This window comes from Prinia subflava, chromosome 14 (assembly GCF_021018805.1).
Source record: "Prinia subflava isolate CZ2003 ecotype Zambia chromosome 14, Cam_Psub_1.2, whole genome shotgun sequence".
Lineage (NCBI taxonomy): Eukaryota > Metazoa > Chordata > Aves > Passeriformes > Cisticolidae > Prinia > Prinia subflava.
Window position 1 is genome coordinate 21,003,001 of NC_086260.1, and position 14,834 is coordinate 21,017,834.

Below are 14,834 nucleotides of genomic sequence, written 5' to 3' on the forward strand. Positions count from 1 at the left end.
TGGCAGATGGATGCCCTGCTGCCTTGTGCTCCCACCATCTCCTTTCTCTACAGGGGCTGCCTGGGCTGCGTGGGGAGCAGGGACCACCTGGATCAGTGGGTCCCCTAGGACCACCCGGCATGCCTGTAAGCACCAGCCACCCTGCACCCTAGGGATACATCCTGTCCCATGCCCTCTGTGGATCCCAGCTGGATCCATCTGGCAGGGCTTGCCCTGTGCCCAGCTCCCCCTTCCACATACCTTGAGGCTCCAGTGGGGCCCAGGCACCCCTGGCTGATAGTGCCCCTGGCTGGTGGAGAGCCTGGGAGGCTCCCTCACTACCTTTTTTTTCCTCCCAGGGCAAACCCGGTGAGGATGGCAAACCTGGCCTGAATGGCAAGAATGTGAGTAGGGGGAAACAGGGCTTGACTTTGGGGCTCTCCCAGGATGCTGAGGGATAGTGATCCCTGTACAACATAAGGGAACTGGAGGATGTGGCAAAGAACCCCCATGCTCTGAACCATCCTCTGTTTTGTACCCATGTTGAGATGGCTGAGTGGGGCACTGATAGGCAGCCCTTGTTCCCAGGGAGAAGATGGGACACCGGGAAAGGATGGGAGAAAGGTAAGGAGATGATCCACAGGTGGTTCCTGTGTGGTCCCTGCATGGTCCCCATGTGATCCCCACAAGCCCGGTGGCTCCACTCTGCCTGGACCAGGAGCACCATTTTGGGTCATGCGGATGGGGCAGCATCCCTCCAACACCTTTCTCTCCTGGTTAGGGAGACAAAGGTGATACAGGACTACCTGGGAAAGAGGTGAGTACTCTCCAAAGAGGAGTGTGTGATGGGGAGTACTGGGTACATATCCCCATCAAGGACAGACCTGGATCCCAGATTCTGGGAGTGATACTGCTCTCTTGGCAGGGCCAAAGCGGTGCCAAGGGCGAGCAGGGGGACAGAGGTGTGCCAGGCCCCCTTGGCCCCCCTGGCCTTCCTGGTGTCCCAGGGCAGGTTGGCCCCCCAGGCCAGGTGTGTAGTTCTCAACCCCATGGTACCACTCAGCATCAGACCCTGGAGTCCAGACTGCTCTGAGCTATGGACCCCCATCCATTGCTCCCTCAGGGCACTGCCCTTTGTCCATGGGGTCTGAGTGCTGTTGTGTCACCTCCATGTCTTCTAGGGCTCCCCAGGGCTCCGTGGAGTGGCTGGACCAAAGGTAAGTGTGCTCCTGCCCCCCAGTCCTCGAAGGCAAAGGTCTGGAGGGAAAACATGACAGAGTGAAAAAGTCCCTGGCAGGAGTCCCCACCCCCAAGATGACAGGGCTGGACCCTAGCACTGCAGTTGGTGCTGGGCAGGCTGACTGCTCCTCTTGATCCATTTGCTGTGTTTCAGGGGGACCCAGGAGAGCCTGGACTTCGAGGGGCGCCAGTGAGTACCCAGCACTGAGCCTGACAAGCTGTGAGCCCCTTAATCACAGCCACAGCCCCTGCCCAGGCAGCACCAAAGTGTTAACTCTGAAACCTACTAAGGGTGAGCACTGCTCACCCCTCTTGCTGCACCTCTGTCCATCTTCTCATTCCCTCTTTTTCCTGTAAACCTAGGGGCGACCTGGCAACCCTGGAGCACGCGGAGACCCTGGGACTACAGTGGTGAGTCCCTACCCTGACTTGCTGTGCTGGGACAGCAGCAGCATCAGCCCTGGGGGACAGAAAACAATCCACAGCCTCTACGGTGGGAACCTACTTTGTTTTTAATGGCTTTTCATTGCAGAACATTGAACGTAGCCTGGAAGCACTTGGCATCAAGGTATGTATTTCCTGACTGTCAGGCAGGGGCTTTTTCCTGCCACATGGCAGCAGGAAGAGGGCATGAGAGGTGCTGGGAGATCTGAGCAATTTAGGATGGGTTAGCAGGACTGTGGGGTGCTGCCGCAGTTGGGTTCCACTTATGCCCTGACTGGTGGCTCTCTCCTCCCTCCCAGATTTCATCCCTGAAAGAGCTCACAGGTGCCTATGATGGGAGCTCAGACTCGTTTCTGCTGGTGTCCGAGCGGCTGCGGGGCCCGAAGGGCAGTAGGGGAGATCCAGGAGAAAGGGGGCCCCCAGGCCGAGAGGTGAGTAGAGCCAGGCTCAATGCTAAGCCCCAACACTCTGCCTCACTCCTGCTTTCTGGGCTGGCTGGAGTTTCATGAAGCTGGCTCAGCCCTGGGGTGTTCAGGGAGGGCTCACAGCCCCCTCAGGGCTCGCTCTGGCAGCACAGGATATGTTTTGCAGGGCTCCTTAGGCTTCCCTGGCGAGCGAGGACCCAAAGGTGACAAGGGAGACCCAGGTACCCCCGGCCCCCAGGGCCCCATGGGCCGGGCCATGGGTGAGCGGGGTCCCGAGGGCCCGCCTGGGCAGCCAGGGGAGCCTGGAAAGCCAGGCATTCCTGGGCTGCCAGGCCGGGCTGGGGAGCTGGGGGAATCCGGGAGGTCCGGCGAGAAGGTGAGTGTGTGTGGAGGTGTGAGGTGAAGTTTGGAGGACCTGGTCTAAGGGCCTGGGGATAGCCCCGTGACAGCCACCATGGTGCTTTCACAGGGTGACCGAGGCGAGAAGGGTGACCGAGGTGAGCAGGTGAGCTGGGATAGGGACATGGTGCCCTCCATCCCTTCTTGTGTTGTGACCCTCTTGCGGAGATGAAGGTCTTTCTGTGGGGTAGGCAGATGCCCTATGGAGGCCAGGAGTGGCCATACCAAGAAGGCTTTCCTCTCCCATTCCCTTTGACACTCAACCTATTTCTCTACCCTTCTCAGGGAAGGGATGGCTTGCCTGGACCTCCAGGGCCCCCAGGGCCCAAGGTAGGTGATGGCTCCTGCTGGGAACCATCATCAAGGTGCCAGCCTGCCCCTCTGGGTATGGATGTCCAAATCCAGTCCCTTGGCACAGGGGCCAGGGGAGAGTTTGCCCCTGAGGGGTCCTTCCTGAGGACCCCGGGTGCTGGCCCTGACTGTGCTCTGCCCACAGGTGGACGTGGTGGAGGGCAGCCTGATGGGCCTCCCAGGCGAACGCGGCCCCATCGGACCCAAAGGATCGAAGGTGTGTAGATGGTCTGAAAGGGAAAGGCAGCTGAGACAACTGAGCTGGGGAAACATCACGAGCTGGGGCTGAGGATGGTGGTGGGGCAGAGGGGCAGCAAGGGCTGATGGCATTTGTCTTCTTCCCAACACAGGGTGAGCCAGGAGCTGAGGGTGAACAGGGACCCAAAGGAGATAAGGTCTGAGGTTATAAGTCTCCAGTGTCAAAAGGGAGCAAAGCCCTGGGTGAGGGCACTGCTGGGCACACCCCTTATTTGGGTGTCAGCAGGCCCTGGGAGGTCATGGGAAGGTCCCTGCCTATCCTGTGACCCTGTGCTTGTCCCTGCTGCAGGGTGAAGATGGCTTGAGGGGTGACCGAGGGGAGCCTGGTGAGAAGGGCAGAGACGGTGCCCCAGTGAGTACCCCACTATTCCCCTGCCTGATGCTGACCCCAGACCCTGCCTGCCACTGACCCCATCCCTGTCTCCATCCTTTGCTCCAGGGTCTCCCAGGCGAGAGAGGGCTGTCAGGCCCTGAGGGGAAGCCGGTAAGTAGAGACATGGTGGAGAGATCCAGGCTGGGATTGGGGCAGGTCCTGTGGTCTCACACCAGCCACCACCAGCACCAGCTGGGGTGTTTATGCCTCATTCACCTCCTCCTACCCCCAAATCCCATGCAGGGCCTGCAGAGCTTTAGGGGCCCTCTCCATGTTCTTATCCCTCCTAAGTGCCCTGGCTGGGTACCATACACTGGGAGTGGAGAACATCTCTTGGGGGCAGGCAGGGCTGTGTGGAGGTGACGGGCTTGCACCTGCCCACTAACTCTGATCTGGTTCTTTGCAGGGCTTGCCAGGCTTTCCTGGCGTGCTGGGACGCCCGGTAGGTGTCTGTGTGTCCCCCATGTCACTCTGCCCTACCACCTCAGCACACAGTTGGGAGCTCCTGGCTGTGAATACGTGGTGAAACCATGGGGATCACCCTGCTTGGGCTGGGTCCTTGTCCCCCTGCATCTTAGCAGGACCTGTCCAGGCTTGTCTTACTTGGTGCTTACAAGAGTCACTAGCACTGTCTGGGTCTGCTCTCCCTGGGAACACCCCCTGCCCCCACTGGGGAAAACCCACTTCTCAAGTGATCCCATTTCTTCTTCCCTTCAGGGCAATCAGGGAGACCCAGGACCCCCAGGACCTCCGGTAAGGGGCCACCTTGCACCATGTGCAGGGGACCATCATGCAAGGGCAATGTCAGCCAGGAGGGGAATGCCCCCAGGGAGCGGAGGTGGGGTGGCAGTGCTGGGACTGAGTGGTCCTGCTGCCCCCTCCTTGTCCTGTGCCACCAGCAAACACCACCTCAATAATGTCCCCTTGTCCCCTGCAGGGCAGCACTGGCCCACCAGGGACCCAGGGCCCAACTGGTGCCAAGGTAAGGCAGCGGCATTGGCATCTGCATCAGCATTGCCATGTCCAGCCTGGCAGAGGGAAAATGATGCATTGCCAGATTTGGGGACTGGAGGGAGGACCACATTTCAGGAAGTTTGGTGCTAGAGGGAGGGACATCTGGGCTGGACCCCCTCCTGGATCCAGGTGTGAAGATCTGCCTGTGACCAAAGTAGTTGATTTGTTGGGGTGGTCATGCTGATGCAGCGTGTTCCTCACAGGGTGATCCAGGGGAACCTGGTACCAGCATCCGTGTGAGTACTCATACCCTCCCTGCCAGTACTCACCTGGATGCCCAAAACCATCCAGCCTCCCCCAAATCAGCCAGTCCCATCCCAACACACCTTCCCACAGGGGGAGCCAAGATCCTGGCTGTGCCATCCCCTCTCTGATATGGCTGTTTCCATTGCAGGGCTTGCCTGGCCCCCAGGGCAACATGGGCCTGCCAGGACCCCTTGGCCCTGCTGGCCCAGTGGTAGGTGTTTTCAACATTCTAAACTGTCCCCTTGGCTGTTCCTGGTGCCTGGGATGCTGTTTGATTTCTGCTCATGTCTCCATTGCAGGGCCTACCGGGTGTCCCTGGGCTGCCAGGACAAGTGGTGAGTGTGTTGCCCCCCACATCTGGCTGCCATCAGTGTGGATGCTTGGGGCTGCCTGGGGGGCTGTAGGACCCCCCACGTCCCACCCCCACTCCTACTATCTGCAGGGGGAGAGTGGGAAGCCAGGTGTGCCAGGCAGGGATGGTGTGCCAGGGAAGGACGGCGAAGCAGGAGTGCCTGGGAAGATGGTATGTTGATGCTCACCTTGCCCCATCCCAGGGGGACCCCCACTCAGCTCAGCCTGGGTTGTCTGCAACTAAGGCTAAAGGCTGCGCCACTTGTGCCAGGGCTTACCGGGACCTTCGGGGCCTGCTGGTCCCAAGGGAGAGCCAGGGGATGCTGGAGCTCCAGGGCAGGTGAGTGCAGAGCTGCCTTGTCCAGTGTTCCTGGCCAGGATGAAGAGGAGCATCCCCATACAGCCCTGCTCACCTGCCCACTCTGTCCTCTGCTCTAGGCCATCACTGGCCCCCCTGGAGCCAAGGGAGAGAAGGTAAGGAGCCAGGGCGTGAGGGCTGGGATGGACAAGGGTCTGCTGGACACTAGCATTCACGGTGGATACATCTGAGCACCTGTGTGCCCCCTGCAGGGTGAGCCGGCGCTGCTGGAGGGTGTGCTGCTGGGAGAGCCCGTGAGTCACCCATAAACCTTGACACTCCCATTACCCTCATCTCCCCTCATTAACCTTTCCATACCATTAACCTCATCTTCTCCCATCACCCTTGCCTTCTGAGGGGCAAGCCAGCCCCGTGGCTGCACTCTCCCCTAACACTGCTGTCCCTGACAGGGCTCCAAGGGTGACCGTGGCTTGCCAGGCCCCAAGGGTGACAAAGTAAGCACTGTCCTGGGCATTGGTTGGGAGGGGGTTGTGTGGTCCCCAGCTCCCTTGCTGCTTGGCCACAGTGTGGGGATTCAGCTGCAGCTGCTCCCCCAGTTCATAATCCCACACATCTGCTTTTTCCCTTGTTTTTCCCTGCTAGGGGGAGCCAGGAAGATTTGGAGAGCCAGGAGATCCTGGGGAAGATGTGAGTAGGAGGCACATGGGCATGGTGGGTGGATACTGGGGACAGTGGATGCTGGTGGGGGCTGGGATCCCTGCCCCCTACTGCCCAGGTCTTCCTGGGGGTTTGGTGTCTTCACAGGGAGCCAAGGGATCCTCTGGAGCCAAAGGGGAGAAGGTATGTGTCCCCTGCCCCCAGGGCGATCCCCAACCCTGGGGGATGCTCTGGGTGGCATGGTGGCCCTGGCAACCCTGTGCACACCAGCCAGGTGATGTGCACATGCTCTCTGCAACCTTGCAGGGATCACTGGGTGTTGGTGCACGGGGACCACCAGGACAGGACGGGCCTCCAGGTTTGAAGGTAACCCCTGTCCTCATGCCACCCTGGCTCTGATCATGTTCCTAATGCCCCAGGGATGTTCTAGCTTGGCTGGCTGAGGGAAAAGCACACTCCTGAGGAGCTGTTTTTGTGGCCCTCAACTTTTACTTCCCTACTTCAGGGTGACACTGGCTTGCCAGGATTACCAGGATCCCCAGGCTTAGCAGGCATTGCTGGGATGCCAGGACAGCCAGGCCTGAGAGGGGACAATGGACAGCCTGGCCCTCCAGGTCCCCCAGGAGAGAGGGTAAAGGCTACAACCAGAATGTGGTATCACTGGTCCTGGCAACTGTGGACCCTTGTGCAGGGTCAGTGATGTCCCTGCAAGCCCCATTGCTTCCCAGCCACAGCCCCTGGGCATTCCCTGCTTTTTCTCTGCCAGGGTTTGATCGGCTTTCCAGGCAGGGATGGCACCGCTGGACCACCGGGACCTGTGGGGCCCCCAGGGCCGGCTGTGAGTATGGTGCCACAGCATTCCTGGGGGTGTAGGCTCTGCCCTGGCTTCCCCGCTGTCTCAGACAGGATGACAGGGACCCAGCCGGCCCCTGGGGTGGGACATTGCTGGAGTGTCCAGTACCATAGTAGGACTCTCAGCAGTGTTTTGCAGGGTGTCTGGTATTGCTTTCCTCCCATGGCTTGCTCACCCTTCTCCTTTCTTTTAGGGCATACAAGGGGCCCCTGGCCTGAAGGGTGACAAGGTAGGACCAAGGGCAGCCCTATAGCATGAGAGGTGGGAAGCTGCCTCTCTTGTGGAGTGTCCCTGCAGCGACCTCACCCACCCCTGAGGGTGCTGAGCTCACTTTGGATAGTGACACATGGGAACCTCCTGTGTTCCAGGCACCTAGAGAGGTGGTGGGGACTGTGGGGTGTCCCCTGGCATGGGGGGCGGTACCTGGCAGGACTGGGAGGAGCTGTGGGCAGTGAGGATGGGTATGAGTTCTTGCCTTCCTCTGGCAGGGTGCTCTGGGGGTGGGGCTGCCAGGAGCCAGAGGTGAACGTGGTGACCCGGGACCACGGGTAGGTACTGCCACAGTCCCCACCATGTCCCCACAGCCAGGGACAGGAAGGCTCACAGTGCCAGCCCTGACAGATCTCTGAGCCAAAGCTGCAGCTGTCCCTGGGGTGGGGTGATGCTGAGATGCCCCCAAACTAAACCCTCTTCTCACATCCCTTCCTTCTTGAAGGGTGAAGATGGACATCCAGGGCCAGCAGGGGATCGTGGGCCAGCAGTAAGTACCCCACTTCCTCAGCTGCACCCTGATCCAGGCCCCTTCATGACCATACCTCTCTTCTCCCCCACAGGGTTTGCCTGGGAACCGCGGGGAGCATGGGGACAAGGTAAGGGACTCTGTGAGCTGAGGAACTGGGAGGAGGATGATGCACCTCCAGGTACTGGAGTGCCCAGGGAGGTGCTGCCTGCTCCCTGCTATGCATCTTCACATCTCACCTTCTTCACAGGGTGACCTTGGGGCCCCAGGACCCAAAGGAGACAAGGTGAGTCCTTGGGGCAGGGGGCAGTGGGAAGGCAGGCAGCAGCCCTGGCTCCCCTTCTCACCCCCACCTCTCTCTCTGCTTTGGGTGTACAGGGTGATACTGTGGTGGTGGAGGGGCCACCTGGAGAACGGGGCAGCAAGGGGGAGCCGGTAAGAATTGTCATTATCCTCCCTCTCCCCATCCTTCCTGTCCCTCTGGGAAGAGCGGGAGGAGCTTTTTCCTGCTGAGAGATCCTCCCTTGCAGAGCATATTGTCCCCTCTCCTTCAGCCACCCTACAGACTCCCACGTTCCTGCCCCCACAGGAGTCTGTCCTCCCCACCCTGATGTGTGTCTGAGCTCCTCATTCCCTGACCTCTCCCTGTGTTTTCTCCTTTGTAGGGTGAACGTGGCCTGAAGGGCACAGAAGGCGACAAGGGGAACAAGGGGGAACAAGGCATGCTCGGAGAGAAGGTACAGGACTGAGGGGAACTTGTGCAGGATCTGCTGGGTTGGGGATCATGGAGGGCTGTTGACAGGGCAATAGACAGAGGAAGCAGGGCATGAGAGAATCCCTGTGCCCTGTGTGCTGATGCTGGTAGGCACCAGGGACATGGTGCAATTGGAGCTGCCAGACCTGGCCTTGGAGGTGACCATGGCTGTGCTGTGGCCATGCATTGACTGGCGCTCTCCCTCCAGCCCTGTGCTGATCTGGGTTCCTGCTTGCAGGGCACAAGGGGTGAACAAGGAGAGAAGGGCTCCATGGGCTTCCCTGGGGCACGCGGCCCTAGCGGGCAGAAGGTATGAAGCTGGGCAGCCCCTCTGCTGGGGGATGCTAGAGGCATCATCCTTCTCACCTGCCCTGACTAATGCCTTTGCCTTTTCCAGGGAGAGGTTGGAGCGCCAGGAGAGCCTGGTGAGCCAGTGAGTAGTTGTGTCTTTGTGCCTCTGCCACTCCACTGCAGGGCAGGAGCAGAGCCTTGTCACACTGTGTGCTCTCTCACAGGGTCAGCCTGGCCGTGATGGGATCCCTGGGGCCCGGGGAGAGAAGGGGGACATGGGACCCCTGGGCATGCGTGGCCTCAAGGTGGGTTGGCTTCTCTGGCTGCTAGTGCTCTCCTGGCTTGGACTAGTGCTGGCTTGGCATGGCTTTGACTTCCCATCCCTGCAGGGTGATCGGGGCATGAAAGGTGCCTGTGGCCTCAATGGAGACAAGGGCGAGAAGGTGAGTGGGTGCCTGTAGGATGCTGCAGGAGCCTGGATATGGCCTGGAGGCTATGGCCCTTTAGATGCCCTCCATCAGCCAGTGGGAGCTGAGGCCAGACCTTGACCCTGTCATGGGGTCCCCTCCTCTTCCTGTGGCTCTGGGGTGAGCATTTAGGTGTGAAAGACTGACCTGGCTCTCTCCTGCCGGCTTTAGGGAGAGCCAGGGATCCCGGGGCGCTCAGGACTGTCAGGGAGGAAAGGCGAGCCGGTAAGCACCACACTGACACCAGGGTGGGACAGGAACACATGGCTGGTGGCTGATGGACATCTGCTTTGTCCCCCAGGGAGATCTGGGTCTGTCAGGACCACCAGGCATTCCTGGAAAGGAAGGGCTCATGGGACCCAAGGTAGGTTAGAGCAGTGCTAGGAAAAGCTGTGCTGGCACTTCATCCTCTTGCTGCCTGCCTCCCTCTGTCTGTCCCCTGCTGCCTGTCCCTTCCTTGTTCCAGGGTGACCGGGGATTTGACGGGCAGCAGGGAGCCAAAGGAGACCAGGGGGAGAAAGGAGACCGGGTGAGCAGGCTGGAAAGTGATGGGATGAATTGCACCACATTGCTTGTACCAGGATACAGCTTTGGTTGGAAGCATATCAGAGCCTGATGCTCCCAGAAGAGTCAGCACTGCTCTAAATTATGTCGCTAAACAAGGAATGACAACAATTCCTTGCTCTTCATAAGAAGGCACCAGTGCTGGTTCTTCAGGGATGCCCAGCTGTGGTGTCAGAGGATGTCCATAGCATCTGCTCTGAAGTCGTGGGCTCTGACACCCCTGGCCTCACCCTCTGCTCTTCCTCCAGGGTGCCCCTGGTGTTATGGGTGGCCCAGGTCCCCGGGGCAGTGATGGAGCTCCTGGCCCCCCTGGCCCCTCAGGGAGCATTGGCCCACGAGGTCCTGAGGGCATGCAGGGCCAGAAGGTAAGTCCTCACCACAGGTGACTGGTCCCCCTCTGGGGCTGTGAGGATGGGAGGGCCCAGTCCCCTTTGTGGGTGAGGGGTGGGTGGCATCTAGAGTCATGTCCCAATTCTGTCCTTCCCTGCCAGCTTGCTGTCTTTGGGTTCCTCCCTTGTGTCCCCCTGCTCAGGGGATGGAGTCTGAGGGAAGGAATCTGGAACCCTGCTTGTCCTTGAGCCCCTCCCCACCTGCATTGGCATCCCTGGGGTGCAGGCATAGGGAAAGCAGCACATCCGTGGTGCTGGGGAGAGCAGAGAGACTCCAACACCCACTAGCCAAATCCTGAGCACATGTCCTTTACAGGGGGAGAGAGGCCCCCCTGGACAGTCAGTTCCAGGTGCACAGGGTGTGCCCGGCATCCCCGGCGAGAGAGGAGAGCAGGTAAGTGTGCAGGTGCCTGGCCCTGCCTAGATGAGCTCCGGCCAAGGCTAGCTTCCTTTCTGCTCCTTTCTGTTGTCCCCAGGGCAGTCCTGGTACCCATGGACTCCGTGGGGAGAAGGGGGAGCCAGGCATGACGGTAAGGAGACAGAAGGGTGCTGGCATAGGCTTGTGGCACTCAGGTCACTAGGCTGGGAAGGCATGCTGGATGCATCCCACTGCCACTGATAAAAAGGCTGCCCTCCCCTCTGAGCTCTACTAGACCCTGGGAAAGGGTTTTTCCTCCTCTTTAATTGCATCATCCCCCATTACTACCTTTGCCCCTTCATGTGCCTGGCAGGAAGAGGAGATCCGTGACTTCGTCAGGCAGGAGATGAGCCAGCACTGTGGTGAGCATCCCTTACTGCTGCCCTGGGGCTGGGGGTCTGGACCCGCTGCCTCTGACCCTCACCCTGTCTCGCCCACAGCCTGTGGTGGCCACTTTCCACAGCACCAGGATTCACGTGAGCACTCAGGTTGCAGGTCTTCTTTCCTATCCCCCTACCCCACATATGTGGCACCAAAGGGGCCCTGGCAACCCAGGTGTGCCACTGGTTTGGGGGAACTGGAGGTGGCTGGCACCCTCCATGACCCCTTTAGTCAGGGTCATCATCAGTGTAGGACCCTGCACAGGGAGAAGGGATGGTGTGTGGCAGAAGTGATGATGCAACAGAGATCCTCAGGGGCAGCTGGCTCAGAATAGTGCCAATGGGGTCTGGGTGCTGCCAGGGTCTGCCCAGCTGAGGGGATCACAGGAACTGCACCCCATCTATTCTTCGGTGTCAGAACTGGGGCAGGGGTGGTCTTGCAGGGGTCAGCAGAGCTGGAGGGAAGGGTAGGCTAGAGGAGTGGGATTGGAGGGACAGAGGCAAGAGGTGGGCTGAGATGAAGTGGGTGCTTTCTCTTCAAGGAGGCTGGGGGCCTCAGGCCAGGAGCAGCTTCCACTCTGCACAGGGAATAGGAAGAACCGTCCGTCAGGAGAGACATCATGACCAAACAGGTGATGGAGAGTTGGGAGGACCTACGAGATCTGGTCACATGGGCATGTGTGCCTCCCTCTGCCCTCCCCTGTCCCTATCCTTCTGGGCTCCAAGTGGGTGCTGTCTCTCTGGGCTTCCCCCTACTGTCCCTACTCTAGAAGCCCCCATGGCAGCCCTGGTCTGTGGTGCAGACAGAGGAGGGGATATCTCCAGGTCCACCGTCACTGTCCATGTACCTTGTTGGGCTGCAACAGGGTTGGGGCAGTGCTGGACTGGCCCAAAAAGGGGTGGTTTTCCCTTGGAAAATAAGGGGAAAGCACCCCAGACTGCTTTGCCTCTTTCCTGATGCCTGTGTCCCCTTGACAGGGTCCTTCTCCACTCAGCCATTCCCTGCTGGCAGCACCCACATAGTCCCTGTACTCAAGTTGTCACACACTGAGGAGGATGAGGGTATGTCATCCCTGTGCTTTTAGTCCTTGCCTCCCTTTTTCTGTGTAGTGGGGACTGCTCATGTGTGGTGCTGTTTTCTAGGGCAGGACAGGCAGATCATGCTCGACAATGATGACCTCAGGTACGACAGCATGGATGGAGAGGAGCAGGACTACAATGAGGTCTCAGAGATGGACAGCTTGGAGCAGTCTACAGTGGATGGTGAGCTTCCCTGCACTCACCTGGCACTGAGAACTAAGCTACTGGGGGAAACCATGGAGCTGCCCCAGGTTTTGCTGGGGTGGTGTCTTCGCATCCAGCTGGGCAGTGGGTCCCTGTGCCATCTATCTGGGGGGGATTTGGGATTTCCTGTCCTCTTGCTGGTACTTGGGAGAATTGCACCTTCTCTATCACTGTGCTGCCCACACCATGCAGACCTTGTGCTCCAACTCTGGCTGGTGGGACCTGCTGCCCTGGCAGGTTTCCTGTGCTCTGGTCATAAGCCACAGGATGGATCTCAAAGGCCCCAGGAGATCAGGGAAGCCCCAGTGGCAGCAGCTTTTGAAGAGTCCCTTTCAAGGAGTGCTGCGGCCATCACGTCCCCATGCCACCTACCTCCTAACTCTTAGCTGGGAGCTGTCCCGAGAGACAGCTTGCCCGGAGTGGTGTCTCCTGCCCTCAGTTCCAGCACTTGGGCAGAGCAGAGACATCTCCTCCAGCCAAACCCTTCCCATGCTCAGCCTTCCCCTTCTGGTGTTTCCCCTCCTCTGCCAAGTGGGTCTGGCAGCCTCCACTGCTGGTGTGCTGCCAGCCCCTGCCTGCCCTCACCAGCAGCGTTGCCCCACAGCTGGGCCCTGCAGGCTGCCGCTGGACGAGGGGGACTGCCAGCGCTACACCCTGAGGTGGTACTACAACCAAAGAGTCACCGAATGCCGGCCCTTTGTCTACAGCGGCTGCCAGGGCAACCACAACCGCTTCGACAGCAAGGAGGAGTGTCAGCTGCACTGTGGGCAGCACCCAGGGTCAGGTAGGCAGAACTTGGCACAGCTACCAGCACTAGCAGGTCCAGCATCATCTCCACCTTCTGCCCTGGGCTCAGCAATGCAGAGCTGGGGGACAGTGGTGGTCCCCCACCTCAGCTCTGACAGCGCCTTGCTTCTCTCCACAGATTCCCGTGGCAGTGCCGGCAGCAAGGTGGGAGGGCAGCCAAAGGTGTAGGTGCAGGCAGTGTCTTGGCAGGCAGGGCTACCTGGAAGTGGGGCCCAGCTGCTGCCCTGGCCAGGGCTGGGCTTCCCATGGTGGCAGTGGCCATGTACCCACCAGCCCCAGCAGGAACCTGGTGCTATTTCTAACCTGTCTTTATGCTGCTCATGGGTTTTTCATTTCATATCAATTTATTGTCATTAAGTTGAAATTTATATGACATGGGAAATTGCCTCCCACCAAGGCTTTGAACCCCCTTTCCCACTGGGCTGTTCTCAGTTTGATTTTTAAATTATTGCCAATAGAATGGTTCTTAGCCCTGTTCCTGCTCTGTGGAAGCAGAGCTGGGGCTTGGCATAGTTGGGCTCCCACCCCTCCCAAAATACCCTTGTACTCTTTCCGGCCCCACACAGACCCCCAAACTCCCTCTCTGCTCCCCGCTCTCTGCTAGGACAGCTGCCCGCATCCTTATACCAGGCAGTGCCTTCCCCACCTGGCAATGAGCTCCATCTGAATAAATTTCACCTTAGCCTCAACTAGGGCCCAGTTCCCCTTTTGTGGCTGTGATGGTTTGGCAATGACCTGTGGGGAGACTGGAGGCTCTTGCCATGTGCTACCCACCAGCTCACACGCCTGCCAGCAGCACATGTGTCTAATCCAGGGAATCTCACCTGCACCCCCAGGCCTGTCAGGGAAACCCTGAGGATGGTGCTAGGTTAGAAGAGGTTCCTGCTTGCCTACACTTACTCTCAAAGGCTTTGTGAAAGTGATGCTGGCTGACAGGGTTGCAGCCCCTGCTTGCTCCCATCCCCAGGAGTGAGTAGGGACATGCTCTTCACTGCCCAAGAGCCCCAGGGGCTGCCAGGTGAGCTTTGGGGCCCCCAAACCTACTGCTGTTCTCTGTGTATGTCTATATACAACAAATGTATATATGTACCAGTGCAGGGGGGATGTGTATTAAAGCTGTGCTCACAGGGAGATGTCACGCTTCTTGGCACATTGATGGAGATGTCTGTGGAGTTTGGGGACAGCTGTTGACTCAGGTATGCCCCCTGCCCACCCCAGCTGGGCTGCTCTTTCCAGCTGCCTGCTGCTGGCAGTGCTGGCTGGGGTTCCTCACCCCTTCCAGGGAGCTCAGTGCCCCATCCCTAAGCCCAGCGCGTGCCAGCTGATGCAAGCCAGGCCATGACCCCCTGTCCAGGCCTTGACGTGTCAGCATGTGAGTCTGTGGTGCTGCATGATGTACTGTATGAACCAGTGCTGCCACTTATTTTGGCTACTGGGTGTGAGTTCCTGTCTGTCCCTGAGAGAAGGAACAGAGCTGGCATTATTTCCATTCTCTGCCATCCTGGAGCAGCAGGAACACAGTCCCCTGGTGACTCAGTCACCCATTGGTTCAGACCACGGGGAAGGGCAGACCCCAGTGGTCTGAACCCTGGACACCCTGACTCCTGGCCCAGGCCAGCCCCTGCAGATGCCCACCCAGCTTAAGAGCCTTGGGATGCTCCCAGAGTCCCTAAAGGGGGAACTTTGCAGCACAACCCTTGTATATGGCGCTCACTCCACAGCAATGCCTACAGGCTGCTACTCATCTTGGGAGCTGGCAGAAGGACTGGGTCAGGCTGGACTAGTACAAGTGTCTGTGAACTAGTGGTGTCCCAGTTGGAATGCATTAAGGTG

The 14,834-nt window shown here is 59.2% G+C and overlaps 1 protein-coding gene across 15 annotated transcripts in view; it reads left to right on the top strand.

Annotated features, from left to right (window-relative positions):
- COL7A1 (collagen type VII alpha 1 chain) overlaps positions 1-14,345 on the top strand; it is a 30,050-nt gene extending 15,705 nt beyond the window's left edge. For 9 of the 15 annotated variants that reach the window (XM_063411409.1, XM_063411396.1, XM_063411406.1 and 6 more), the window contains exons 64-120: positions 54-125; positions 339-383; positions 568-603; positions 761-796; positions 905-1,009; positions 1,161-1,196; positions 1,373-1,408; positions 1,582-1,629; positions 1,751-1,786; positions 1,962-2,093; positions 2,254-2,463; positions 2,557-2,592; positions 2,772-2,816; positions 2,983-3,054; positions 3,188-3,232; positions 3,385-3,447; positions 3,535-3,579; positions 3,875-3,910; positions 4,186-4,221; positions 4,406-4,450; positions 4,686-4,718; positions 4,877-4,939; positions 5,028-5,063; positions 5,171-5,251; positions 5,351-5,419; positions 5,518-5,553; positions 5,650-5,691; positions 5,848-5,892; positions 6,041-6,085; positions 6,203-6,238; positions 6,362-6,421; positions 6,561-6,686; positions 6,822-6,893; positions 7,102-7,137; positions 7,397-7,456; positions 7,624-7,668; positions 7,742-7,777; positions 7,898-7,933; positions 8,026-8,082; positions 8,313-8,384; positions 8,640-8,711; positions 8,799-8,834; positions 8,917-8,997; positions 9,082-9,135; positions 9,331-9,384; positions 9,461-9,523; positions 9,626-9,688; positions 9,972-10,088; positions 10,429-10,506; positions 10,589-10,642; positions 10,844-10,892; positions 10,971-11,018; positions 11,453-11,542; positions 11,889-11,972; positions 12,054-12,173; positions 12,799-12,978; positions 13,120-14,345. In XM_063411409.1, the coding sequence (XP_063267479.1) occupies positions 54-125; positions 339-383; positions 568-603; positions 761-796; positions 905-1,009; positions 1,161-1,196; positions 1,373-1,408; positions 1,582-1,629; positions 1,751-1,786; positions 1,962-2,093; positions 2,254-2,463; positions 2,557-2,592; positions 2,772-2,816; positions 2,983-3,054; positions 3,188-3,232; positions 3,385-3,447; positions 3,535-3,579; positions 3,875-3,910; positions 4,186-4,221; positions 4,406-4,450; positions 4,686-4,718; positions 4,877-4,939; positions 5,028-5,063; positions 5,171-5,251; positions 5,351-5,419; positions 5,518-5,553; positions 5,650-5,691; positions 5,848-5,892; positions 6,041-6,085; positions 6,203-6,238; positions 6,362-6,421; positions 6,561-6,686; positions 6,822-6,893; positions 7,102-7,137; positions 7,397-7,456; positions 7,624-7,668; positions 7,742-7,777; positions 7,898-7,933; positions 8,026-8,082; positions 8,313-8,384; positions 8,640-8,711; positions 8,799-8,834; positions 8,917-8,997; positions 9,082-9,135; positions 9,331-9,384; positions 9,461-9,523; positions 9,626-9,688; positions 9,972-10,088; positions 10,429-10,506; positions 10,589-10,642; positions 10,844-10,892; positions 10,971-11,018; positions 11,453-11,542; positions 11,889-11,972; positions 12,054-12,173; positions 12,799-12,978; positions 13,120-13,169 (3,594 nt within the window). In that variant the 3' untranslated portion in view covers positions 13,170-14,345. Of the gene's footprint in view, positions 1-53; positions 126-338; positions 384-567; positions 604-760; positions 797-904; positions 1,010-1,160; positions 1,197-1,372; positions 1,409-1,581; positions 1,630-1,750; positions 1,787-1,961; positions 2,094-2,253; positions 2,464-2,556; positions 2,593-2,771; positions 2,817-2,982; positions 3,055-3,187; positions 3,233-3,384; positions 3,448-3,534; positions 3,580-3,874; positions 3,911-4,185; positions 4,222-4,405; positions 4,451-4,685; positions 4,719-4,876; positions 4,940-5,027; positions 5,064-5,170; positions 5,252-5,350; positions 5,420-5,517; positions 5,554-5,649; positions 5,692-5,847; positions 5,893-6,040; positions 6,086-6,202; positions 6,239-6,361; positions 6,422-6,560; positions 6,687-6,821; positions 6,894-7,101; positions 7,138-7,396; positions 7,457-7,623; positions 7,669-7,741; positions 7,778-7,897; positions 7,934-8,025; positions 8,083-8,312; positions 8,385-8,639; positions 8,712-8,798; positions 8,835-8,916; positions 8,998-9,081; positions 9,136-9,330; positions 9,385-9,460; positions 9,524-9,625; positions 9,689-9,971; positions 10,089-10,428; positions 10,507-10,588; positions 10,643-10,843; positions 10,893-10,970; positions 11,022-11,452; positions 11,543-11,888; positions 11,973-12,053; positions 12,174-12,798; positions 12,979-13,119 lie in introns of those variants that run through there. The other 6 variants (XM_063411404.1, XM_063411402.1, XM_063411403.1 and 3 more) reach the window with 6 other exon arrangements.
- The last annotated feature ends 489 nt before the right edge of the window (positions 14,346-14,834 follow it).